Source organism: Aulonocara stuartgranti (assembly GCF_965226115.1).
Source record: "Aulonocara stuartgranti genome assembly, chromosome: 11".
In the NCBI taxonomy this organism is placed as follows: Eukaryota; Metazoa; Chordata; class Actinopteri; order Cichliformes; family Cichlidae; genus Aulonocara; species Aulonocara stuartgranti.
The window spans coordinates 2,511,920-2,535,337 of NC_138947.1; the positions used below are offsets into that span (position 1 = coordinate 2,511,920).

A 23,418-nucleotide genomic window follows, 5' to 3' on the forward strand; every position below is an offset into this window, starting at 1 on the left:
ACCTTTTTTCCGATATGGTTCAATTGACTTATACCTCAAGCTGAATTATGTTTACTAAATGGGCAGAAATAACAGCAACAACCCCACACTTCTTTTCAGTATGAGACACAAACACAAACTTTGGAAAATCTGTGGCTGGTATCAAGGCCCAGCTGGCACTGCCAAGGCCAACACTATCCGAAAACAGAGTGCAGACGGGTCCTCCAACAGAGAATCACTTTGTAATTGCTTGTGCATCATTTTTTGTTAAAGTTTCTTGTGTTTACAAACTGAAACGACATTGTGCAAAACCCAGAATGTGTGTTAGTTTCAGTCTTTGGTTAAATTTGTTATCACAGCCCACCTGGTGAGGCTTTGGTGCAGATGTTTATAGAGATTTTGGAGGTCAACACTCCTGCCTTCAAAACTGCTGTGTGTTTATATGTTTTTGTAATAACTATTGTGAACTTCTTAAAATCATGATCCTCATAAATACTCTCTGCATTAGAGCAAAAACACTAAAGCTACACTGACACCAATGAAACACAATCATAACATTTTCAAACAGTGAATCGAGGAAATCCACTCTGCAAACTGAATAAAATAATATTAGCAAACGCGAAGCTACGATAACTCTGATAACTCCGTGTGTTACGATAACCTGTGTGTGTGTGTCCATTGTTTGCCTTCAAAGCGTGAACTTCCAAGGCTAGGGCCCCGGCACGTCTGACAGTATTTGATGTGATCTGTTTGAACAAGAACAATCTTGGCACAGACTTGTTTGCCCAGAGTAATCCAGCCACCGTGATCCCCGTGCACACACGAGCGAGCCTTATCTGTCCCCGCCGTGAAACGAAGCTCCTCCGACTGCACCAACAAACACACCGACTACAGCCGAGTCAGACGCACTAGCTCTGCGGTTTAAACTGTGCAAAAGTCTGCTGCTCGGTTCGTCGCGGTGCAGAAAATAACCACTTGAAAGATTTCCGACCTCCTGCCACCCGTTAAACAGCCGCAGCGCAAAGAAAGACCACCGAGGCGCAAAGAAGAACCAAGAACAACAAACTTTTAGAGCCTTAAAAGTCCGTAGAAGTCCTACCTCCCATTGGACGAGTTTCCTCCGTTTCTGTTATCCTGTTCGGCCTCGAAAACCAGCCGGGCCACGGTGCGGGACGTGATGTTAAAATCCACTTTCTCACAGGAACACATCAACATGCTTCGGATGCACAGAGAGGCATCAGCCGGCCGGCTCCAGCTAACTGTTAGCCCCTTTAGCCAGCTAACCTTAAACACAGACCCGAGCTCTGAAGGCCACGACAATGATGCCGCTCAGACTTTATTCGCAGCACAGAAAGTTCCACTTACGCCTCCTCCATTTCACTTTTTTAAAAACACACCCTCCCTCACCCTGTTCTTAAAATGAATTCAAAGATAAAGACCAAAGTTAGCTCAGCACTGGAACCAAACTAACTCGCTATTGAAGTAACAGACAAAGCGTTTTTTGTCGAAAAGTGAAAAGGACGAGACCAGGGCGACCAGCTTAGTGCGCGGGGGGGAGCTGTGCTAAACCTCATCAATAAAACACAACTCCTGCTGTCTTTTTCATAAATAAACACACAAAACACACACAAAAATGTTTAAGTCTATATGTTATGATTAAATGAATTTTTCGATGTATGTGCACATACACACACATCTAACAGCCAAACGAAACGAACCCCCCACGGACAAACTTTGTGGTACGATCCGAGGAAAATAACTGTCCTGACGATGTGTGGCGAGAAGAAGAGTGTTTACATCAAACAAACGAAACCTGCTGAGAACTGGTTTTCAGTTTAGCTTCCATCAGCTTTAACCTTCGCATTATTCACTTCTGTCACCTCCAGCTGGGTCTCTATGACGCGGAGGCTCTTTTACTTCCAGGACAAGAAAAAAATAAAGTAAAAATAAATTCGGTGATGTCACAACAGCAGAGGTTCTGGGCAGCAGGTATCTGACCCGGTGGGAAATCCAAAGATTTGGCTTAATTTCAGAGTTTGTTTGAAGGGAGCAAATCTTAACCACCGCTGATGCAAAGGAGCATAGCGACCTCTTGTGTTTAAAGAGGCCTACTGCAACAACTAGTAACCCCACGCGCTGGAAATACTGCGTGTCCGTGGGTCCCTATTAAGTGAATAACAGTCATTTAAGAAATAAGAGTGTGATTGACATCTCACCTGCTTCCGCTTGCAGAAGCATCATTTGTAGGAAGGATGCAGTCTTTGGGCGATAGGTATACCAGGTCACCTGGTCTGCAGTGGAGAATAAAAGCAAACCCAAATAATGCAAATGCATAACTGTAGACGAGGTTTTGTTTGAAATTCATTTATTATATTAAAATGCCATTTTAAAGGAACGGCATAGCAGTTTACACTTTACAGTTACAGAATTAAAAAATACAGTTTTTATCTAATCTTAATAAAGGTCAAGAAGCCACATTATAAAGTAAGTGGTGGCGTATGTACACCTCACCCAGGACATTATTTATGTAACAGAAAAAACAAAATTCAGTGAGAATCTCGGGTATTCTGTATCATTTTCGAAAGAAATAATTATTTTCCATTTCCCGTGTAATATTATCACTACTGAGACAGGATTTATCAGTCTGTGCTCATATTGCTTAAACATTTAAACAAAGTAACAGTTTAAGTGTGGATTCATTCATATTTTTCATGCTCATAATCTTTATTTTGATTGTAATGTCTTAATGAGAATTGGTGTAATTAAGATCTGCAAATATGAACTAAACCTTTCACCAGAAGGGGCAGCATTTTGAAACGTTTTCAGAAGCAACATGTTCTCATCCTAAAACATAACATATCAACGCTATGTGACAAATCATCGGGATAGTACGCTTTTGGAGGTATGAGAGTGAATCTAGACATGTACATTTATTTTACATTCTGATCATGAATCGCTTTGGAACACACTACCTGATATGGTTAAGGTTAGTGTTAGCGCTGGAATAGACGGCTGGAGCGTGTGTTACCGCTGTTGGATTCCATCCACAATCGTACCATAGGGATGCGGAAGGTTACATTTCGCGTTACTACGATACGCCTCGGGATGTAACAAATCATTGGTATGTTACGTGTTGGGAATGAGAATGGATGGATTTCAAAAGAAAATAGCCCTGAACTCGTTTCCTGTGGATTTGAATAAATTCCTTTTTACTTGTTAGGTTAAATAACGGGGTACATCAACTTTGTGCTCCATCTTCTGGTATAAAGTGAAAGTGGTATTGCATTAAAGTACAGTTCAAGTTCAGTTGATAGCGATGAAGTCATAGCTGTAGATGTTTCTTCTTATTCGGTTCGTCGTTTTAGTGAATTCTGTAAGGTTTTAAATTATTTTATGAAAAGACTAATGCAGAATGTTTAAGATCAATTTGCGATCTTACACATGAGAAGAAAAAAAACCCCTCATAGTTGCAGTGGGGTTTTTTCTGCCTCCTCCATCAGGCAGAGGTATTCATGCAGGCAAAAAGAGATTCAGAGGTGGCATGAAATCATAATTCTCATTTTTGGTAGCAATAAAAGAATTTGTTGTTGAAGAAAAATCGACCTGTCATAGTTATATACATCTTTAATGTTTCCCAAGAATCGCCATTGAAATCTGCACCTGTTAATGTACAGGCATGTACAGACATACAGAGAAGCTTTAATTATTGTGACATCATTGGGTCACAAGAAGATGCAATATACTTTATTGATCCCCCAAGTTTTGAAGTTTCTGTGTTAAATAGCAGCTAAATAGTTATCAAATAGCTCCATAAAATAAAAAAATACGATGCTCAGACAAACTAATTTAACAAGGTCACAAATACAAGACAAAAACAGCACATTTAAACTGGAAAAACCAAAATCAAATAAAGGAGCTCAGTGATCATCTAAATAAGATCAATCTCTGTGTGTTGTGGTTTGTGTGGAAACGATTTGTGTGTCTCTCAAGGTTTTTACAGTTTTAGGTGTTTTGCATGCAAAGTTTAACTTTATCATATTTACAACCTATATTTGAGATTTTATTGATCTGTCACTATACCGGACTTTCTAAAAGTCCATATTTACATAGCTGTTCTTGCACTTCAGCAGCTCAACCACGTTATGAAACAGAGACATTTGTAGTCCTTTGAGGAGAAAAACTCATATAAAGAAGTTTTTTAGTCTTTAACTACACAACCACTTTTGAATTGTCTCTAACGTACCTGTCAGTTTTGATCCCGAGCCAGCAGCTGCCTCTGCATCCTCTCAAACTGATGACAAAGCATCACAGTGACTTGGCAATTTCAGATTCTCCGTAGCTTCTGCGAGGCATCTCGGGTGTTTGTTCCTCCGCCTCCTGCAATCAACGCCTCGCTGGGCGCTGCTGCTGCTGCTGCTGAGCTCCGAGTCACATATGCAGGAACTGCTGCGCTCCAGGTTACAGGGAGTTGTGTTGTTGAGCACTTCTGGCTGCTGAACCATGCGGAGCAGGAGGGGCTGGAAACTCGATCTGAGCTAAAAATAAAGAATCATCACCAGCATAGTGAGATAGGAGGTGTGTCACTCACTGTGTGTACGCATGTGTTGGGTCACAGAGGTGCACGCACACACACTCACACACACACGGGGTTTATCATGTGTCAACATTTCCTTGAAGTCCCCCCTCCCGTATGTTCTGCTCTGGGAATTTCTTTAACCCTCCTGATTTTTGCTGCCATTATCAATCACAGACACACACAAGGCCAAAAAAGAGCAAAGAGGTAAGGACGCTTATCGCTCTAGTTACATCACATGACGACATCCTCGACCTCCAAATCAACTAAAATACACAAACGCACACAAACACGGCGTGTGTCCCACCGCCTGCTCACATTTTAATTATTTTCTCCAAATATTTGTACGACCTCACAGAGGGACGTGTTCAGGTTCACCTCACGCATCACGAGCCATTCCCCTTTAAAAACAATCCAGCCCGCTACATTCATCACGCCACCTCACCGCCTGCATCCTCCACGTGAATGTCTTTGTCAGCACGCAAGTTGAGGCCTTCAGTCGATGTCTGCTTTGGCAGCCTTGACTTGAGTGGCCTTGTTTCTGTGGCAGGCATTGACCGACTGTCAGACTCTCCAATGGCAGAAATCAAGACAAACCGAATATTACATTTAGTGGTTGAACACGAGGGAAGTGCCGGGTTTGAAATCAGGTTTAAAGAGGCTGATGAGTGCAATTTACAGCGCTAAACAGGACAGGCAGGAAGTGTGAAAGATGTCAGAGTCAGTGTGGAATATTCAGATGGATTTAAAGCAGGAACAAGAGATGTGGTGTCTAAAAGAGGAGAGGAAACACGTTTTTAAAGGAGCTGGGACATGATGTTTCATGAAAACTAATCATTTTTAAATCACTTAATCCGCGGCTGTCAGATTTATTTCGGTTCATGGGTTATCTTCACGCCAAACTTTCCTTTCTTTGGTGCAGCCTTTTCTATTTCCTCCAATCTTCTCTCTGTCCTTGTTTTCATTCATTCCTTTCCTTCATTCCTTCCTCTGGCCTAGCTTCCTTTGTTGTTTCTTCCTTCCTTTTCTGCTGAATTCCTCCTTTCTTCTTGTGCATCTTTCCTTATTTTGTTATTCTTTCTTCTTCCCTCGTTTGTCGCTCGTCTTGCTTTAATTTTTATTTTTTCATTGCTTCCTTCTCCCCCCTCTTTTTAAAAATCTTTTTTGTTCTTCTCCCTTTTGATATTTTCTTCATTTTTAACATTTCCCCAGTTTCCTTATTTAGTTCTCACTCGTCTTTCTTCTTGACTTCCCCCTTTGTTGTTTATTTCTTTTCTTTTTCTGTTCCTCCATCTTTCTTTTTTTCAACACTCCCAGTTTTCTCTGTCCCTTTGCTGTTCTTTGTTTCCTTTTTGATCTTTTCTCACTTTTTCTTTATTTCCTATTTGCCTGCTGTCTTATGAGTACACCTGTGTATTTTATTCATGCGTTTAATACATCTTTAACCTTGTAACGAGTCAGATCAGTAAAACCATTATATACTGTCGAGTTTACCCCGACCCCCATTAAATATTTCACTTCTTAAATGTGAAACTTTTACTTTTGTCTTCTTTTAACATACATTGTCTCACTGAGTTTATTTTAAATGTGCAACACTTCTGATGACTAAGCTTTGATAGAAACTGCAGTTCTTTTCTTAAAGTTGCCACAAACGTGTTGTTGTTGTTTTTGTATCTCTGCTGAGGCGTCCTTATGGATTTCTGTGAGTACAGCTGGAAAACACATCTAAGTTCTGGTAAAACCTGCAATCAAACTAGCAAAGTCTGTCTATGATTCAGAGATAGCATCATTTTAATGTTGATGGCACATGAGAACAGCAACAAGCATTGGTCCCCTGGATGATTTTGATATTTTACTGGAGAAAATTTGAAAACTGCACTTTGAGTGAATACCGAGGGTCATATTGTGGGAGATGCTCAGTTAAAGTTTTGGTGCAGTGGTTCCTTTTGGCTCAAAGAGCCTTCCCTATGTGGTCATGTTTAACATTTGTAAATGTTTATGTCTGTAAAAATATTGAACCATGAAGGAAAATGTTGAACTTTTTACTGAAGTTATTGTATGAATGAAAGCAGCTGATTGTGAGCTACCCTTTAATCTCTGAGCTGCTTTTGTTTCCACTTTGTTTGTTTAACAAATCCTATGGTGGTTATTTTGCATGTCAGCCCTGCAGCTCCTTTCAGGAAAGAACGAACATGAAACACAGAACAGTAAACTGTGTGTATCGTAGTACACACTGAGAAAGAATATACGTCTGTTTGGCCACAACAAATTTCACTGTATCTGAAGTTATATGTAAAGTTTTCCTCTTTTGCAGGCTTGTGATTTGTCAGTGTTTGAATCAGAGGACACTTGGCTGTAGTGTTGCTGTGGCGGTCACGTTGTGGTTGTGGTTCAGGTCTCATCTTCTCAGGTTTCGTGCTGGCTCTCAGCGTTCGTAATGCCCAACTCTCCTGGATTCACACGCTCTAAATTTAGCTGCCTTAAAGTCAGACAGGACAGCACGGGAGACTTAAAACTCCTGAAACACAGAGACTCAACTTTTTGATATAAATGAAGCATTTCCTGTGCTCTGAAGCTCTCTTTTTGCCTCAGTGAAATTAAAGATTGTTGAGCTGTTGGACCAATGGGAAAATCAAAGTCTGGATTCACGTGGAAAATGAAATTCATTGGGAATCAAGAGGCAGACATGTAATCTCAGACAACACCGATATTTCTCTGCAGGCTTGACCGAGGCTCCCGCAGAGATGAGACTCTACTTTTCTTTGTTAGTTGTCTTCAGTCTTTTTGGTAAGTCCAAAAAAATCCTTCCTGTTCTTCAACTTTAACTTTTAACTCTGAGAAACGATCAATGCTGGTGGCTGAAGTTTTGCTCTAATACATGGAAACCCTTTACTTTGACCGTAAAGCTCTCTTATTCTGGGAAGTTGAAAATGACTATAAACCCAATAAAACTAAAAAAGTTAACGAATTTAGTTTGTTGGACAAATATCATCAGATTCAGTGGTCTGACAGTCACGGCGGCCTTTTCGATACAATGTTGCATAACTGTCTTCATAACTGTCTGTGACTGGTTACATTTATTCTTTAGTTTCTTCGTTTTTTGTTTATTGTATTTTACAAATAAACAAATCCTGTTTTATTTCTTATTTTTTGCATTGCATTGTATTTCATTTCTACTGTGTCTTTATTTACAAAAGATGATATAAGAATATCTGCATCTATCTGTAGCCCGCTGTCCTTCTTTTCAGCCTTTGTCTCATTTTTCTCCAACTGCAGTCACTGTGTTTTTCTTGGTGTTGACATGTCGAGTTTAATTAGAAATAAAATACTCACTTATTGCTGTTTCCAGTAGCCGTCACACCTGCACACCTGTGTGTTCCGTCTGTGTGTTGTTGAAGTTGGGGCGGGGACGACAGAAACAGACTGGACGCTTCCTGTTCCTGTTCGATCCATCATTTGCATCCGGAAGGACTGAAAGATGCCTCTGTTTTGTTTTTCTGTATACAAGCAATGATCTGTTCAATGACATTTGCACACATTTCCAGATTCGATGATAAGAAGAGAAGAAACACGGACAGATGTGTTTTTTAGAGTGACAACGTGCAGCATGAAAGTTTCCTGGAGCTGAATCAGTCTGATGACTCGTGTATGTGAGGGCTTTACTCACATACAGTTAATGTTACATGCAAAACATGTCTAACCTCCAGAGTTTTCAGCTTTTACGACTGTCTGTCTGATGATTACAGTGTTTGTTTTTGCCTAAATGAACACTGACTGGACACATCATTAGGTACATTTTGTTAGTACTTTTGGCTTCAGAACTGCAGTAACTCTTTATGGCACTGATTCAACAAGGTAATGAAAACATTCCTCAGAGATTTGGGGCCAAATTAAAATGACAGCATAACACATTTGCTGTAGGTTGGTTATTAGACCAGGAAACATTTTTCCAGTCTTCTGTTGTGCAGTTTTGGGGAGATTGTGTGAACTGTAGCTTCAGCTTCCTGTTCTTAGCTGACAGGATGAACACCCGGTGTGGACTTCTGCTGCTCTTCTGCAAACCTTGGTTCCAACAAGTGGTTATTTGAGTTTCTGTTGTTTGGAGTTGCTCTGGTCTATGACATCAACTAAGTATTCCAGCAGAGAATGGCTCCTCCTGCGGCTCCTGGATGTTTCCTGTTTCTCTGTAAATACGAGAGATTAATCCAGTTTTTTGGTCTTCATTCTGATGCTGAGATTGAACTTCAGCAGGTCGTCTCAAACATGTCTTCATACATGGTAAATGCATTTAGTTCCTGCCACATGATTGGACGATTAGATGTTTGTGTTAGCGAGCAGTTCAGTAGGTCTACCTAACAGAGTGCATGCAGGTGTTTTATTCATACGTGTGTGACTGTAATCTTCATGTGCAGGCGATTAAAACTATTTTGGTCTGTTATGACATGATTTATGTCGCTTTTTCTTCTTATTGCAGCCTGTGTGCTAAATTATGTGATATGTGTGTGTAACTGGAAAGACATGAGCTCTTTTATTTTGGGTATTTTTGCCTTTAGTTTTATTCTTTGTCTCTCTACTTCTTGTTTAAGTAAAGTTTTGCTTGCTTGACAATTGTGACTGCCGACAGATTCACAAAGTTCTGATTTATTTCTGCTCTTGTATTTTCTCTCTGTCTGCTTCTATTTTATATTTCTTCTCCTACTTCTTCTTCCCCTCGTCCTCTCTCTGCAGTGTCTCAGTGCCATGCCGGCTGTTCTGAGGTGGATTCTCTGACCGAGGCTGTGGCGGGAGAAGGATTCCTGCTGGGCTGCATCTCCTGTAAGAGACGAGAGGAGGTCCCTGCACGAGCCACCGTAGACTGGCATTTCAAGCCTCTGGGAGAGGAGGAGTTCAGGCATGTAAGTTCAGCAAAGTTCTCTAGTGACTCAGGTAGTGGAGCATCAAACAAAAACGTCACTGGATTTTTTTTCTTTTTATCGTTGATGTTTTTTCTTGTTTCTTGACACAAACATAAAAAAGAGCAACACTGTTCTGGACCACTTTCTACAGAATAACAGCATCACTCACATCCAGCACAGTGTGGCTGGAGTTTGCACCGGAGAACCTGCACCACTCTGTGTGGGCAAATAACTCCACAGACACAAACACCACGGCATAAATTACACAGTAAACTGCTGCCACCATGGATACGTGTTGGAAAATGGATGGAGGGATAGATGGATGAGGGATGGATGGATGGGTGGATATATGAGGGATGGAGGGAGGGAAGATGAACTGTTTTATTTGTCAGTGTCTACCTTTGTTCATCTTAGATCAGCGGTCCCCAACTTTTTTTGCACCACGGACCGGCCTTTAAGGTGTCGCAGATGAACACCACAAAATAAAACGATTAGCGGTGCCAAAACAAGAAGATTTATTCATAACACACAGGAAAAGACCCAGAGAAACCGAGTTAATGATAAAAACGATAAAAAACCATGAAAAACATAAATTTCACACCTGAGCCTCGACTCTCACGGCCCGGTACTAAACGACTCACGGCCCGGTACCAGTCCATTGGCTGGGGGTCGGGAACCGCTGCCTTAGATGACTGATCACTGATTGGTGGAGCGTGTGAGGGTCCATACATGTAAGCTCACATGTATCCCTTCAAACTTTTTTATTATGACGTGTACCCCTGACACATCTCTGATGAGTTTTTGGTCTCAGTCATTTGTTTAAAGTCCTACTGAATACATGGTGATATTTATTTGGTACAATATGTTTCCTATTAGAGCTCAAAAGGACAATAAAGCAGGGGATGTTATAGAGCAGGCCTACCTTGTCACCGATCAGCTTATGTGTATCTATTTCTTTATGTTCTATTCAGATATAAGTGAGGGAACAAGTATAACTAAATTCCCAGTTTTTTAATTCTTTCTCTATCTCAGATTTTCCACTATGACCATCCTGTAGCTGACATCCTCCATGAAGACTTCAGCCACCGCCTGGTATGGCGTGGGACGCTAAATGATGACATTCAGATGGGAACCGTGTATGTTAATAACGTCACCTTCAATGACACTGGGACGTATCGCTGCACCTTCCACCGTACCCTCTTCCTGCCGCTGTCTCCTGAGCTTGTCACTGTGGAGAAGGAGGTGGAGCTTAGTGTGGTGACTGTAGGTAAGGAGGATGGATTTAAATCCTTCAGTTATACAAAATATTGTTGTTCCAAGCAGTGTTACAAAAGATCTTCTTCTCTATGCATGCTGGGCGGATAGAAGAGAAGCTAATATGGGAGAAATATGCCCCTGTTAGTCTTCTCTCTGAAGCTTCATTGTCAGTTCCTGTTTCCCAGCCAATCGAGAGCTGGCTGATGTGATCTCGGAGATAATGATGTACGTGCTGGTCACGTTCCTGCAGCTGTGGCTCATTGCGGTTCTGATCTACTGTTACAAGAAAATCTGGGATGAGCACGAAGCACGTCAAGCTAAAAAGGCTCAGGCTGGGTAAGTCATGTCTGTTGTCCAGGTGATCTGTTCACAGGAAACAGGTCATTTTGGTTGTGTTGGTTTTATATCTAAAAAGATTGTTTTGTCTCCTTTGTGCACTTGTAGACAGGGAGAATCTAAAGATAACTGTGACGGGGTGCAGCTAGACTAACATCAGCGGTGAGTTGCTGTATAAATTCTCTGTACACGGAAGAATGTCTTTCACTTTGATTTTTGTGATTGTATGTTTCATTTTTTATATCCATCAGATTGGATTGGAGCTCAGGCAGAAGATCAGAGCATTTTTTTCTTTGAGATGGACCTGCTCATTTACACCTTCGTGTGGCTTTGCATGATTACAATTCAAAATAATCCTTATTTATCTCATGCTGGACCTCGAGGAAGCCTCTCAGATTGTCCTCTATGTTAAACAAGCTGTTTATTTCCCTTTTAAGGCATTTTTCTTCTGATTGGCTGCCCCTCATATGCAACAGATTTGAAAATGTGGGTGGAGCCTTTGTACCTGAGATGACCTTATTAGGGATATCCCCTCTCTCTTGTGTCATACAAACCCAAGAGTAGTTAAAGCTGAGTGTGGGCAGTCTGATGCCTGTGCTGTAATTTGTAATGCAAACATCTTCCACTGTAACATCGCATAAATGACAGGGGGGGAAAGGAAAACCTCCACTTTGATTTAAGGCTTAAAGGCCTTAAAGGTGTGAGTAACACCTTTAAATTACTAATGTTTATTATCTCATAAGTCATATTTACAAAGCATCTATTAATCCCTCATCCTGCATTACTTTAAAAACACTAAGCCTTCAATGAAGAGTTTGCGGTCAGCAATCTCCGAACAATGAAAGTGTTCGATTAAATTACTGCTTATTTGCCACAGGTGAGCTGTACTCAAGTTACCTACTATACTTATTAGAGACTTACAAGTTAGCAGTGACTCGAGAATATTCCTTCTCCATCAATAATTCCAGATAAATGTGGTCTGTTCTCCCTGTGTGCATTCGTACACAGCAGGAGCTGGAGCAATACACAAGAAAAGCCAAAAAAAAAGAAAAAGCCCACACTCCCTGCTCCAGTAGGACAACACGGCCTCGGTTTTACAATGACTAGCGGTTTTATTAAACTCAAAAGGTAGCGAGCGTCAGGGTGGGCATTAAACAGAACTGACTTAATGAGAAAACCCAAAAGAAAATACAGGCCTCCCACCGGTCTCCCTAACAGGAGAAACATTTCTCAAAGAAAACGGCTTCCCGCCCCTACAGCTACCAGGTCAACAATAGAGATCTTTTTACACTATCTACAATATCTGCAGCCTAGCTCTTCTTATCTAAGAAAACTCAATCACACCACACACGGGGCTAAACACACAGCTTGTTGGAAACAGGAAGTAGGCGGAGCCGCCAGTCCGGACAGGTCCAAATTTATAGCCGGCCTCATTCAGTCTTCTACCAATGGTCAGGCTCCACCTGCAAACTTACACAAGCACAGAACAAACAACGCCACCCTCAGTTGCGGTGAGCAGCAACAACACAAAATCATGACCTGGATCATAACACTCCCCCATCTAACATTTCTCCCACTCAAGAAATGTTTGACCCATTTGACGTGGATAAAATGATGGACAGAATCTGACAACCTCAGTTTTCAATCCTGGCCAAAAATAATAGCAGGAAACTCTATCATAAGATCTCCTAATTCCTAAATGATCGTGGTCAAGGCCTAACAAGCAATACAGCATCATCAGTATAACACGGGTTGGATTCCAAGTGCTCGCCGCCTTGCAGCACAGAGGCAGGCAGACAAGGTAGAATCAGACTGCTGAGCTCTACTGAATTGCTCTTTGTCTACTGCTAGACACAAGTTGTTTGGTATCCCAGTAAACGCCACAGATTCATTCTTATTCCCAGGCAAAGGCTTGACAAGAGTTTTAGGCTTTTAAAGAATGTATGGGAAATGTCCACTGCATCACCAAGGTCTGTGCATGAGCAACCACACATGCTAAACTGCAGAGACACCGCCCCAGATGGTGCATGACCGAAAACATCTGCAGCAGGGTTTTCAGCAGCTTCAGGGGTGGCAGGGAACATCTTTCCCCCAGCGAATTCATTTCCAAGAATAAGATCAACACCCGCGACTGGTAGCTGATCTTTCACCCCCACCTGCTCTGTGCCTGATACTAAGGGGGAAAGTAGGGTTACTGTGTGAAGCGGCATGTGCATCGTAATTCCCCACACCAACAAATCTGCACCATAGTATGACTGGTTGGAAAAAGGCATAATAACACAACGTGCCACAGATACAAGTATCCCTTAAAATTGTGAGGGAACCTTGTCCCCCTCCCTCCCAGTCAGTGAAAGAAATCCTTTAGAGATAAAAGGCTTGAAAACCTCATCCAACTCTACTGCTGGCTTAATGCGGGGACTGTGGTGATCGACGGTGGACGGACACTCTCGGCTCTATAGATGAAGCAATTTTATTCGACAACAGCTCCTTTTCTTTTAGCACTGGGCACACAGCTGTGAGAGTTCGTGACAGTAGAAACATTTAGTTCAATTCTGGTTTAATTCAGAATAAAGCTGATCGGCTGATGTGATGCTCCGTGACTGAGCTCAAAGCGTCCCTCACTCTGTTTTTAAAGCATCAAGATGGACGAAGTCAAGATTAAAATAAAACTGCATTCACACTGGAAGCCTTTCACTCATCACTTTGAAGATGATGGCTGTACACATATCCCAGGTTGCCTAGGTAACCCTCTAATATATCTACTGTCAGGTCACATGTCAAGTAGTGTCTGGTGCTCTCATTGGTCACTCGCCCTCCTTAAAGCGTGTCTTTGTTCTGTAGTCCTCCCCTTGCTCAGATGGCCCCGCCCCTCCCTGAGCCTGGTTCTGCTGGAGGTTTCTTCCTGTTAAAAGAGTTTTTTCTTCCCACTGTCACCAAAGTGCTGCTCATAGGGGGTCATTTGATTGTTGGGCTTTTCCCTGGATTATTGGTCTTTATCGTACAGTATAAAGTGCCTTGGGGCGACTGTTGTTGTGATTTGGCGCTGTATAAATAAATTTAACTGAAAACAAGTCTCATTCTACTTTCACACACACTCTGATGAATGATTTGGGATAAACTCAAGGTTCAGTGTCTTGCCTAAGGATGAGTGAAGGCTAGAGGAGCTGACGATCAGCTAGCCGAATGTATTTGATGTTTTCTGGTCACCACGTCGCTGCCAGTGTGGTGTAGGCCCGAGTCTTGTGTCACATGCTAAGCTGGCACAAGCTAAGGTGAATCAGTCTTGTAACTGATTCAGTCATAATTTCACAGTCTTGGAGGAGTAAACAGGAAGCATTGGAAAGGAGACTGTTGGTTATTGGCCCATTAGTTGTTTTAAAGTGCAGGTTCTCAAAGTGAGGCCCGCTGACTCAGAGCTGAACATCCTGTAACGGCTCACAGTAGGGAGTAGGAGAGAACACACTTTACCTCCATTCATCTGCAATTCAAGTCAGAATGTATGAAACATTAGAACAAAATGAGACGAGAGCATTTTTTCCTTATTTCAACCATTTATGGGTATAGTTTTGTACATAATATTAATTTTTCTATTATCACTAATTATTGTTAATTTTCCCACCAAGAGCCTTGTGGGGAACTTTATTTCAGCCTATTCACAGTTCTGATGATTGGAAGCAAATAATTGAATTTTAAGAGGATATTTACAAAATTACACTGCAGAACAGCATTCTGGGTAATGCTAGCTAGTCAGCTAACACTGTGCAGCGTGAAGAACAGTGAGGAGGTGGAGGCTGGAGGGAAGAGAGCAGAGACCAGCAAAAGCAAAACGACGACGATGTTAACTCTGGTTTAAAAGCACACACAGTGACGTCTAATTAGACAAAGGTTGTACAATCATATTTTTGTTAATATTTGTCCACTGTTTTTGCTACACTGTTTCTAAACACACACACACATGTGTGTATTTATATCCTTGTATCGTCTCATTGATAATGCTTTCCCTAGCTGCTTACCCTAACCATCAAAAATGAATGCCTAACCCTGACCCTAAACCTGACCATAACCTAATTGTAATCCTGACACTAAAACCACATTTTGAGTCTAAAAATGCCTTCAAACTCGAGGGGACTGGCGTTTTGGTCCCCGCGATGGCTGTTTGTCCCCACAGTATAGTAAACTATCCATCTTTGGTCCCCATGAAGACGTTAAACCCTGTCCACACACACACACAGTGGTGAGAGGACATTTGGAGGTGACTGTGCTGTAACTCAATCTAGTCTGAGCTGTGCTGCAGACGATCCAAACTGCCTCTGGTCTGAAAGCAGCTTTGTTCTTCCTGCTCGCAGCCCGGCGCCGTCCCTGCAGCGACACACGCTCCCTCTGCAACACAACCCGGCCGAGCACATACACATCTGACAAGCTGCTGTCTGGATGCTCAGAGGAGCATGGATGGCGATCGTATGAGCAGCACTGAAATGTTCATATCTGACATGCAGTCAGACTCATGATACATAATGAAAGCAGTGACATTGTACTGGGTAACGCTGCCTAAACAAGGCCTGATGTAAAGATAATAATCTTCCTGCAAAGCTGCTGCTTGGACCAGCACAGGGGAGTGAAATTAGGACACCCCTGCTGCCTTTGACCTTGCCCTGTGACCTCCTGGTTTCATTAAACGTGTTGACATGTTGAGCATGTTTATGGGTGAGGACTGAGCATTAATACTCAGGGTTCAGCGACTAGCTGCTTCTTTCCTCGCTGGAGACGCACGGGTTGATGTGAGTCCTTCTCAGGTAAGTTTTTCTCTCTAATGCATGAAGATTCAGTCAGGATGTGTGTGCACAATGAAATCTCTAAACATCAGTAACGATAAGACAAACTCGATCATCATCCCCGAGAATGTGAGAACCCTGATATTGATTTGAAAAATGTGAGCTGCCTCTCAGATTACACCTGATTACACCTCCCACTTGCCTCCCTTGTAGTTTATTTTAAATCTCAGGTGAACGGGCTGAAAACTGGAACTAGACCTCTCAGGTTAAGATGATCAGTTTTTTTTATCACAAATTTTCTTCTGATGATTAAATATGTAAATGAGCCATTAAGTATTTAAATCTTTTCACAACACATTTCTTCATACTGCATAAAGTCACATTGAAATGAGTGTTTTCATTGGGCTGCTGCACAAGGGAACAAGAACTAAGCTGAGGGGCTGAAAGATTGGAGAGTCGTGCAGAAAACATTGGGACAAGTTTTACTTTCATGGAAGAGCTGAAGTTTGTTTTTAGGTGAACAGCTGTTTGTAAATGTGATGACAGAAATATTTAATCACTTTATTTAAGTAATAGTCATAATCGTAGTTGAAGAATAGAACAAAAGTTATGAAAGTACTCATGGAGGATCCTAAACATGATATTAGTGATTACTGTATATATCAGTTCAGTCACTTATATAATACCTGACACCGTTTCCCCTAATAATACATCATCATATAATAATAGATTTATGTTTTAAAATCTGCCAAATAATAAGCAAGTAAAGCTGAATGGCTCCTCGTATGCGAGGCCCCACTGGGACGACAACCCACAGAGACGTTCTGCAGAGGCTGTGTCTCTGCGGTGTCCCTCTGGAAGAGCTGGAGAAGGTGGCGGGGAGCGGAAGGCCTGAGCGTCTCTGCATGACCCCGACCAGAGAAGCAACAGAAAATAGATGGATGGAGTGCAAGTAATATACAGTCTCTGCAAAACATGGAAATACTTATATAAAGTAAAAGTATATTAAAATGTACTTTTACTTGAATAAATCTACTGTTCAAAATCTGAAAAATCAAGTGAAAATTTTACAAAATTAAAAGCTTTTTAGAAATATATTGATTGGTTGTAAAGACTTGAAAACTGAAAAATCTGCACAGCGTGCGGAGCACTGCAGCCCTCGCTGTGGGAATCACGACTCCTCTGAACGACTCACTCAGAATTTTTAAACATGAGTTTTTAAAATCACTCCACAAATGAAAAATTATTATTCATTTGTCGTGTACCAGAGGCATATATCGCATTTCTAAATAACTGCATTTCTCTATAAATTTATCTTTTTTCCTAGTTGCAGTTTGCTGAGTGCCCAGCAGAGGTCAGCCATGTCCCACATCAACAGTACCGAGCTGCAGTCTCTCCTTCTCTCCGTCCTGCAGCACTGCCTCAACAGCACGAGCTTTCTGTCTCCTGCAGGGCCTGCTGAGAACTTCACTACCCAGCAGGCTGTGCAGCACGTGGCTGCAGGCAGGGCCCACACTGAGTCTCAGGGAATCATGTACATCCTGCTGCTGGTGGGCATGTTCAGCTTCTTCACGTTCGGTATCATGCTCAGCTACATCCGCTCAAAGAAGCTGGAGAGCTCTCACGACCCGTACCACCAGTACATCGCCCACGACTGGAACGCGGCCACGGCGCCGTCCAGGGCCGTCGCTCAGGCTCTGCGCAGGGTGGCCACGGGTGATGGAGCGGGCAGCAAGGAGCCCGTCATCATCTGCAATCCTGCGACGCAGGAGCAGCTGACGGACTAAACGAAGACAATCAATGACTCAAATAATTTAAATTGCAACACTCTCCACATTTAATTTAATCACATTAACCAAAAGTTACAGTGTCGGGTTTGCATTTCAGTGATTTCACAGAAATAACTCCAACAGTTACTCACACTTTGCACTCTGATTCTGATTTCTTTTAAACTTTTATCTGACAGGAAACACCTGCAGCTCTGAGCTGGGCTCTGATTGGCTGAGCACTAAACAAACAAATGAAAGTCTGGATCAATCTATCAGCTCTGTAGTTTAATGCAACAAACAAGGACATGGTGGCGGTGTAGGGCTGCCACGATTAGTCGACTAGTCACGATTAGTCGACTATCAAAATCGTCGACGACTGATTTAATAGTCGACGCGTCGTTTGAAGCTTTGTAAGATCCCAAAAGACGCAGGAATAAGTAGCAGGATTTAAGAGTGTAATAACGGACTGTAACAGAAGATGGCAGCACTGCATGTACAAGGATGCCAGCTGCCGTTAAACCCCGACGAAGAAGAAGAAGCTGTGTCCCAGAATTCATAGCGCGGCCCAGCTCAGTTGTCAACAATGGCGGCAGCTAGTTAGTTTTAATATTACTCTTATTATTCTTTCTGGGTCACAAAATAAACGTTTAACATATTTTCATGGAGAATGTAGCTGTGTAAACCTCAAATATCGGCTCAGTTTATCAGGACACCACATATTTTCAAAAGGGCTCCGACGTTTTCTGAGACGTCTGTTACCCACTAGCTCGATAGCTAGCCGGGGGCTAGGCTAACTAGAGCCGTGAGAGCACCGGACTCCCGGCAGATCGTTTTCAAACCCACCGCCATCTTTCGCTACTCAGGTTAAACATGATATATAAGTCACTTAGATAACTTAAAATGTTATTGTTTGGCTTTTTTTTTTAGTATTTTATTTGTTCCTGAGTAAATCAGTTTGTCTGAGATTAAAGTTATAGTTTTTACACAGCTGAATAAACGTCAAGCAGATTATCAGAAGTGTGAGATGCTCGAGAATTTACTCCGGTGTCCTGTTAGATTTTAGATAGCAAGGAGTTTATTAAACTTCACCGAAACAATCTGCAAATGTCATTAAAATTTAATAAACTATCATCTTGTCTTTATTGTTAGTTAGCACATACCTTAAACACTTAAAGCTGTAAGCTAATGATAGTTATATAAGAGCAGATGCTGCTGGTGCAATAAGCTGTACGTTTTACGTCCAATGGATGATGATCTGATTAGTCGACTAATCGCAAAAATAATCGGTGACTAGTCGACTATCAAAATAATCGTTTGTGGCAGCCCTATTGTGGTACACAATCCAACCACTTACACTTTGTTACGGATACCCCGACTTCTGGACATCTACAGAAACCAAGGACCACAATCCACAGTGATGAGCCTTTATTAAAGTTTGAAACCACAAGTTTCCCTACATCACCTTACATACCACCTATCTTTTAGCTATTAGCTATACCAGGTGTCCACCACCTTTGGACTGGAAGATGCTTTCACCTCCTTACCATGAGGAGGGAAAAGCATCAAGTCGAGAACGGACCGTTTAATCTTTTTGTTATTGAGCTGGAGGAAGCTGGGCACTTAACTCATTCACTGCCATTGACGTCTATAGCCGTCAATTGCAGTGAATGAGTTAAAGTACTCATGGTGAACTTTTTAATTCAGAAACAGTTTAAAATCCTTCAAACCAAAGTATCTGATTGGTCAGTGAATGAGGGTTTTTATGTTCTGTTTTTCCCAGTATAACCAGTATAACCACGACCTGATGTGACGTTCTACCTGAAGATGCTTTGTACTTCAGGCCTCTGAACAGAAATCTATGGGAAACCATCCAACAGCAAAGCTGATGTTAGAAACATAACTTCCAGGGAAAATTAAAGATTTTAAATGCTTTTTTGGGGCAGAGTCAGCTGATTTGACACATGCAGTGTTTATGTCCTGGTGACCACTGAAATTACTGTAAGAATTGAATAACTCAGATGTAGCTTCAGTGCCTTCGGGCAGACCTTTGGTGCTGGTTAAATTAAAAAACATAATTGTTGTTGTTTTTTTATCGGAGCAAATTCTGCATCCACGACACGAGTCCGTGTTTTCTGTTCTTCGTCATCGCTGCGGCGTTGGCTCGTTTCTTCTCCTCCTTCCTCCTCTCGCGCTCCCTCTCTCTCTCCGTTTGCTGCTGCAGTCGGCGTTGGCGAGCTCCTTTCACGGCACACTCGATCTCTCGGGACAAACTGAAGTGAACCATCTGCATGCTGAGCATCGGCACGATCAGGTTATAATTGTCTACCAGCTTGTTCAGTTTGACTAGCTCCTCCTCCACTGACGCACACAGCTCCTCCCACTCCCGGCTTTCTCTGGGAGTCACGGGGTCACTGAGCCGGGCCTGCCCGTCCAGCAGCCTGTTTCGGATCTGAGCGGTGGCCTCTCTGATGTCGCGCTGCGTGACAACCCAAGGGGGCTGGTAACCGTTGTCTACGAGGATGCGGTTCAGGTTGTGGGTCATGGGGTCGGCGTAGGGATTGTGCTCAAACTTGTTGAGGGGTTTTCCGGCGCCGCTCAGGTTCCTGAAGTCTCCGCGGGCCATCGACTCCTGAATCAGATCCTCCACGAGCCGCTCCACTGCCTGGGTGATCTTGATTTTGCGGCTACGCTGGCGCATGTCTCGTTCCACCAGCGCCCCCTCGCCCGCCGCCGCCCTCTCGTGCTCCTGCTGTCGGTAGTTTAAAACCTGCTCGGATGCCCGGTCGACACGAATCTGACGGTACTGACGCTCACGCTGGCTGGGCGTGCCTGTGCCCACGCCCTCGTAGCTGAGGTAGTGTCTGTGCTGGAGTGCTGCACCTCTGGACTTATCCTCATCTTCAGCTTCAGCTTCCTTCTCTCCGCTCAGCTGCTTGACTTTGCTCTGATGCGCCAGCACGGCACGGTACGCCTCCTCGACCCGAGCAAACAGCACCGCGTCTGCAGTTGGCACCCCTGAGTCAGGGTGGTAGAGCTTGGCGAGACGCAGGTAGGCCTCTTTCACCTGCACAGGACTGCTGTTGCCCTCGTCAGGCAGCTGCAGAAGCCGGTAGCTCTCCCGCAGGCTGCGGCTGATTCGAGGACCAGAGCTCAGCGATCGGACCGACTGAGACCAGATGAGCAGAAGGCGTCCATGATAGCAGTCGCCGCAGGAAACCAGGAGGCGGAGAGTGAAACTCATCTCCAGCACACTCCTGCTGACACAGAAGGTTCAGTTACACGTTGAGCATGTTGTGGCTGTGTACTGTCACCAGGGTTCAGAGTGAAGAATAATGAGGGCTACTGCTGTTAAGAATAATAAGTCATAATAATTTAGATTTGTAAAGCACCTTTCAAGAAACTCAGAGACACTTTACAAAAGAACTCTAGAAGCTGAAAGTGTTGTTGAAAAAGTGAGTTTTAAATAATTACCTAAAAATGCCAATCGATTCAAATCAGTAAGAACTATTTAATTAATAATGATATAATTCAATTAGTTCAATTCAATTAAAAAACTAATTTATTTCTGCATATATTTGGATTTGGGTTACATGGCTGACGCTATGTTTCAGTGATTTGGTGCTTGTTCACCTGGATCACCACCTTGTCTGGAGCAGATCTACAGGTTATGGTGATGCACGTGAGAAACAAATGAACCACCTTTGTAACACTGACAACCGAGCTAAACGCTGACGTTACCTGGATGAGCCACAATCCTGCTTCATATTAAAGACTTCTGGTGAGGCAATGAGTTACTCAGTTATAGATGCGTTTTTACCCAAACACAAGCCTGCCACAAACGTCGAGAGTCTACATGGAGTTTGTTTCAAAGCCGCACTTCACTAATGTTTGTGAACAAGATCTTTACTGTGTCTGAAAACAGCTGTAACAGGAAATAACATCACAGCTTCACCTGAAAGAAGGGCTCGATGTTGCGTTTATTGCATTGGTTGTATGAGTTTATTTTATTAAGATTGTCTATTTAAATCTGGCAGAGAAATAATATAAAGGCCACATATGCAGAAATGATACAGTGAAACTGACGGATGTTGGATGATACCACCCTAAACGAGGCCATTCATATAACTCTAACATACTTTATACAATATACATGCATAAATACAAAGAGTGCTGTAAAACTTCCTAACTCTGCATATATTCATAATTAAACAAAGACAGCATGCACTGGTCTTAGCACTTCCACTGCAGCCTCTGAATCCTTATAACAGTGTTGGAGGTGTTAACCAGAACGGGAGGTCCTCACAAGTGAGCACAAAATGCAAATTAGCCGTTATTTAATAGTTTAGAGCAGCTCGAAGTCTTCTGTCAGCCAACAGCTGAGATCAGTGTGCGGAGGAGGAGAGGCTACCAGCCAGAATGACTGCTAGCTGCTGTTTTACAACTAACATCGAGTTAATGGAGACTGATTTAAAACATTTAGACCCCAAAACTGAACGAAAACCAGACCTGTTTATTCACCAGAACACGTTATAACACTGCATGACCCACGGCCTCGCACAGAGAGAAGACAGGTCACCTGTTTGTTGTTAGCAGTGGATCTTCTTCTTCTTCTGCTTCCTCAAAGGTTGCGATATCTCTGGATTCACCTGCGATAGCGCCCTCTGTCGACCCAGAGACGACCAGCAGCGCCTTCGTGTTATTGTACAGTAAGTGGCTGCAGTTCAGCCAGCGGCCAGCAGGGGGACACTTCTCTATGAAAGGCTGTGGAACTAAACGACCTGCTCTGCTTTAAGAAAAAAAACAAAAAACACTTACACACTATAATGTGTCAGAATTAAAATGCATTTATTTTTAATTACAGTGAAGCATTCTATCAAAAACATGATGAAATTTATCAAACGAATAAAGTTAACCCAATAAACTGAGTTCATTGGGTTTGGATGGTCCCCTTATGTTTCCTGTTCTTAGTTATTAAACATTATGTGCTACATTTCTGCTTCTCGTTGCTGCTCCAGCAAACCACAGGTCTTCCTGTCCAATGACAAACAATTAGTAAATAAAGACACACACTGCATATGATTTACAATATCTTTAATGAGTTACAACCAGAAAGAAGAAATATACGTCTGGTTAGTTTGTGAATGCATATCTGAGAATGTGATGTGGAGCTTTTTACTGAAAGTTAATGAAAAAGCCTATTATTTAAATTCTGTTTCTGCAGCTGCTGTTTTGGGGAGTGAAAATGTTGATTAAAAGGAGACATCAGATTTGAGGATCAGCCCCAAATAACAGTGCCAAAAGAGGCCAAGGGGCACCGCTATAGGCACTTTTTTTTTTACAAACCTTAAAATAAACCCCAGAAAGATCAGAGAGAGCGAGAGAGAGAGCTAGATGGAACTAGTTTCTCACACTGAGAAAAAATACGTTGCATTAAACCACAGACAAGCTCCTGCTCACGCAGCAAGAATGATTTACCAGGTGGACAAATTTGAGATGAGTCCTCAAAGGTAAGCAAGGATTAAGTCACTTTTTAACTAATGTAATTGAGAATAGTTTATAATTATAAGTTATATAAAGAGCTGCTGGTTTTTAGGTTCATGTTAAGTCAGAGCATGAGTGTTCTTGTGTTCTTGCATTGCTGATGTTATTGGGATATAATTATAAATGAAAGATCGACCGATGAGGCTTTTTTATCCACTGTAACTTTGTGTAGTTTCACTCACTCCTCACCTTCTCTGTTGTTGTTTTTCATGTGGAGAGCATGTTTTAATTAATAATTAGAGCAGAGTACATTACAAATACAAATATTTTTGGTTTCTTGCTGCTTGGTTACCACA

At 42.3% G+C, this 23,418-nt stretch overlaps 4 protein-coding genes across 9 annotated transcripts in view; 2 read left to right on the forward strand and 2 right to left on the reverse strand.

The window, feature by feature from the left end:
- Positions 1-4,333, reverse strand: part of gramd1a (GRAM domain containing 1A) — a 51,826-nt gene extending 47,493 nt beyond the window's left edge. For 2 of the 5 annotated variants that reach the window (XM_082551515.1, XM_082551513.1), the window contains exons 1-2: positions 4,223-4,333; positions 2,196-2,270 (exon numbers count right to left, since the gene is read on the reverse strand). Coding sequence is in view for 2 of the 5 variants with exons in the window: in XM_082551516.1 (XP_082407642.1) it covers positions 1,079-1,194 (116 nt within the window). In the remaining 3 variants the exon portion in view is untranslated. Of the gene's footprint in view, positions 1-1,078; positions 1,520-2,195; positions 2,271-4,222 lie in introns of those variants that run through there. The other 3 variants (XM_082551516.1, XM_082551517.1, XM_082551514.1) reach the window with 3 other exon arrangements.
- A 139-nt stretch (positions 4,334-4,472) lies between these two features.
- Positions 4,473-14,257, forward strand: LOC309717173 (sodium channel regulatory subunit beta-1). Its single transcript, XM_082551526.1, has 7 exons — positions 4,473-4,554; positions 7,274-7,339; positions 9,281-9,447; positions 10,480-10,714; positions 10,890-11,040; positions 11,149-11,202; positions 11,292-14,257. The coding sequence occupies exons 2-6, from the start codon at positions 7,297-7,299 to the stop codon at positions 11,192-11,194; spliced, it is 642 nt and encodes a 213-aa protein (XP_082407652.1). The 5' UTR covers positions 4,473-4,554; positions 7,274-7,296; the 3' UTR covers positions 11,195-11,202; positions 11,292-14,257.
- Positions 14,258-15,749: 1,492 nt separating this feature from the next.
- On the forward strand, positions 15,750-17,604 carry LOC309717979 (uncharacterized protein). The gene is made up of 2 exons (XM_082552920.1): positions 15,750-15,833; positions 17,140-17,604. Exon 2 carries the CDS (start codon positions 17,174-17,176, stop codon positions 17,597-17,599), a length of 426 nt encoding a protein of 141 aa, XP_082409046.1. The 5' UTR covers positions 15,750-15,833; positions 17,140-17,173; the 3' UTR covers positions 17,600-17,604.
- A 1,387-nt stretch (positions 17,605-18,991) lies between these two features.
- On the reverse strand, positions 18,992-22,296 carry dnajc28 (DnaJ (Hsp40) homolog, subfamily C, member 28). 2 transcript variants are annotated; one of them, XM_082550732.1, is made up of 2 exons: positions 22,158-22,296; positions 18,992-20,835 (listed from the first exon to the last, which is right to left on the reverse strand). In XM_082550732.1, exon 2 carries the CDS (start codon positions 20,820-20,822, stop codon positions 19,671-19,673), a length of 1,152 nt encoding a protein of 383 aa, XP_082406858.1. In that variant the 5' UTR covers positions 20,823-20,835; positions 22,158-22,296; the 3' UTR covers positions 18,992-19,670. The 2 variants fall into 2 exon arrangements, with proteins under 2 accessions (XP_082406858.1, XP_082406857.1); XM_082550731.1 differs by having other exon boundaries at positions 22,088-22,250.
- Between the last annotated feature and the right edge of the window lie 1,122 nt (positions 22,297-23,418).

What these genes read in the sequence shown, in the direction of transcription:
- LOC309717173 (XM_082551526.1), top strand. Translation starts at nt 7,297, where the DNA reads ATGAGACTCTACTTTTCTTTGTTAGTTGTCTTCAGTCTTTTTG. An exon ending in GCTTAGTGTGGTGACTGTAG is followed by an intron (nt 10,715 to 10,889) that starts GTAAGGAGGATG and finishes CCTGTTTCCCAG; the next exon opens with CCAATCGAGAGCTGGCTGAT. An exon ending in GCTAAAAAGGCTCAGGCTGG is followed by an intron (nt 11,041 to 11,148) that starts GTAAGTCATGTC and finishes GTGCACTTGTAG; the next exon opens with ACAGGGAGAATCTAAAGATA.
- LOC309717979 (XM_082552920.1), top strand. Translation starts at nt 17,174, where the DNA reads ATGTCCCACATCAACAGTACCGAGCTGCAGTCTCTCCTTCTCTCCGTC.
- dnajc28 (XM_082550732.1), bottom strand. Translation starts at nt 20,822, where the DNA reads ATGAGTTTCACTCTCCGCCTCCTGGTTTCCTGCGGCGACTGCTATCAT.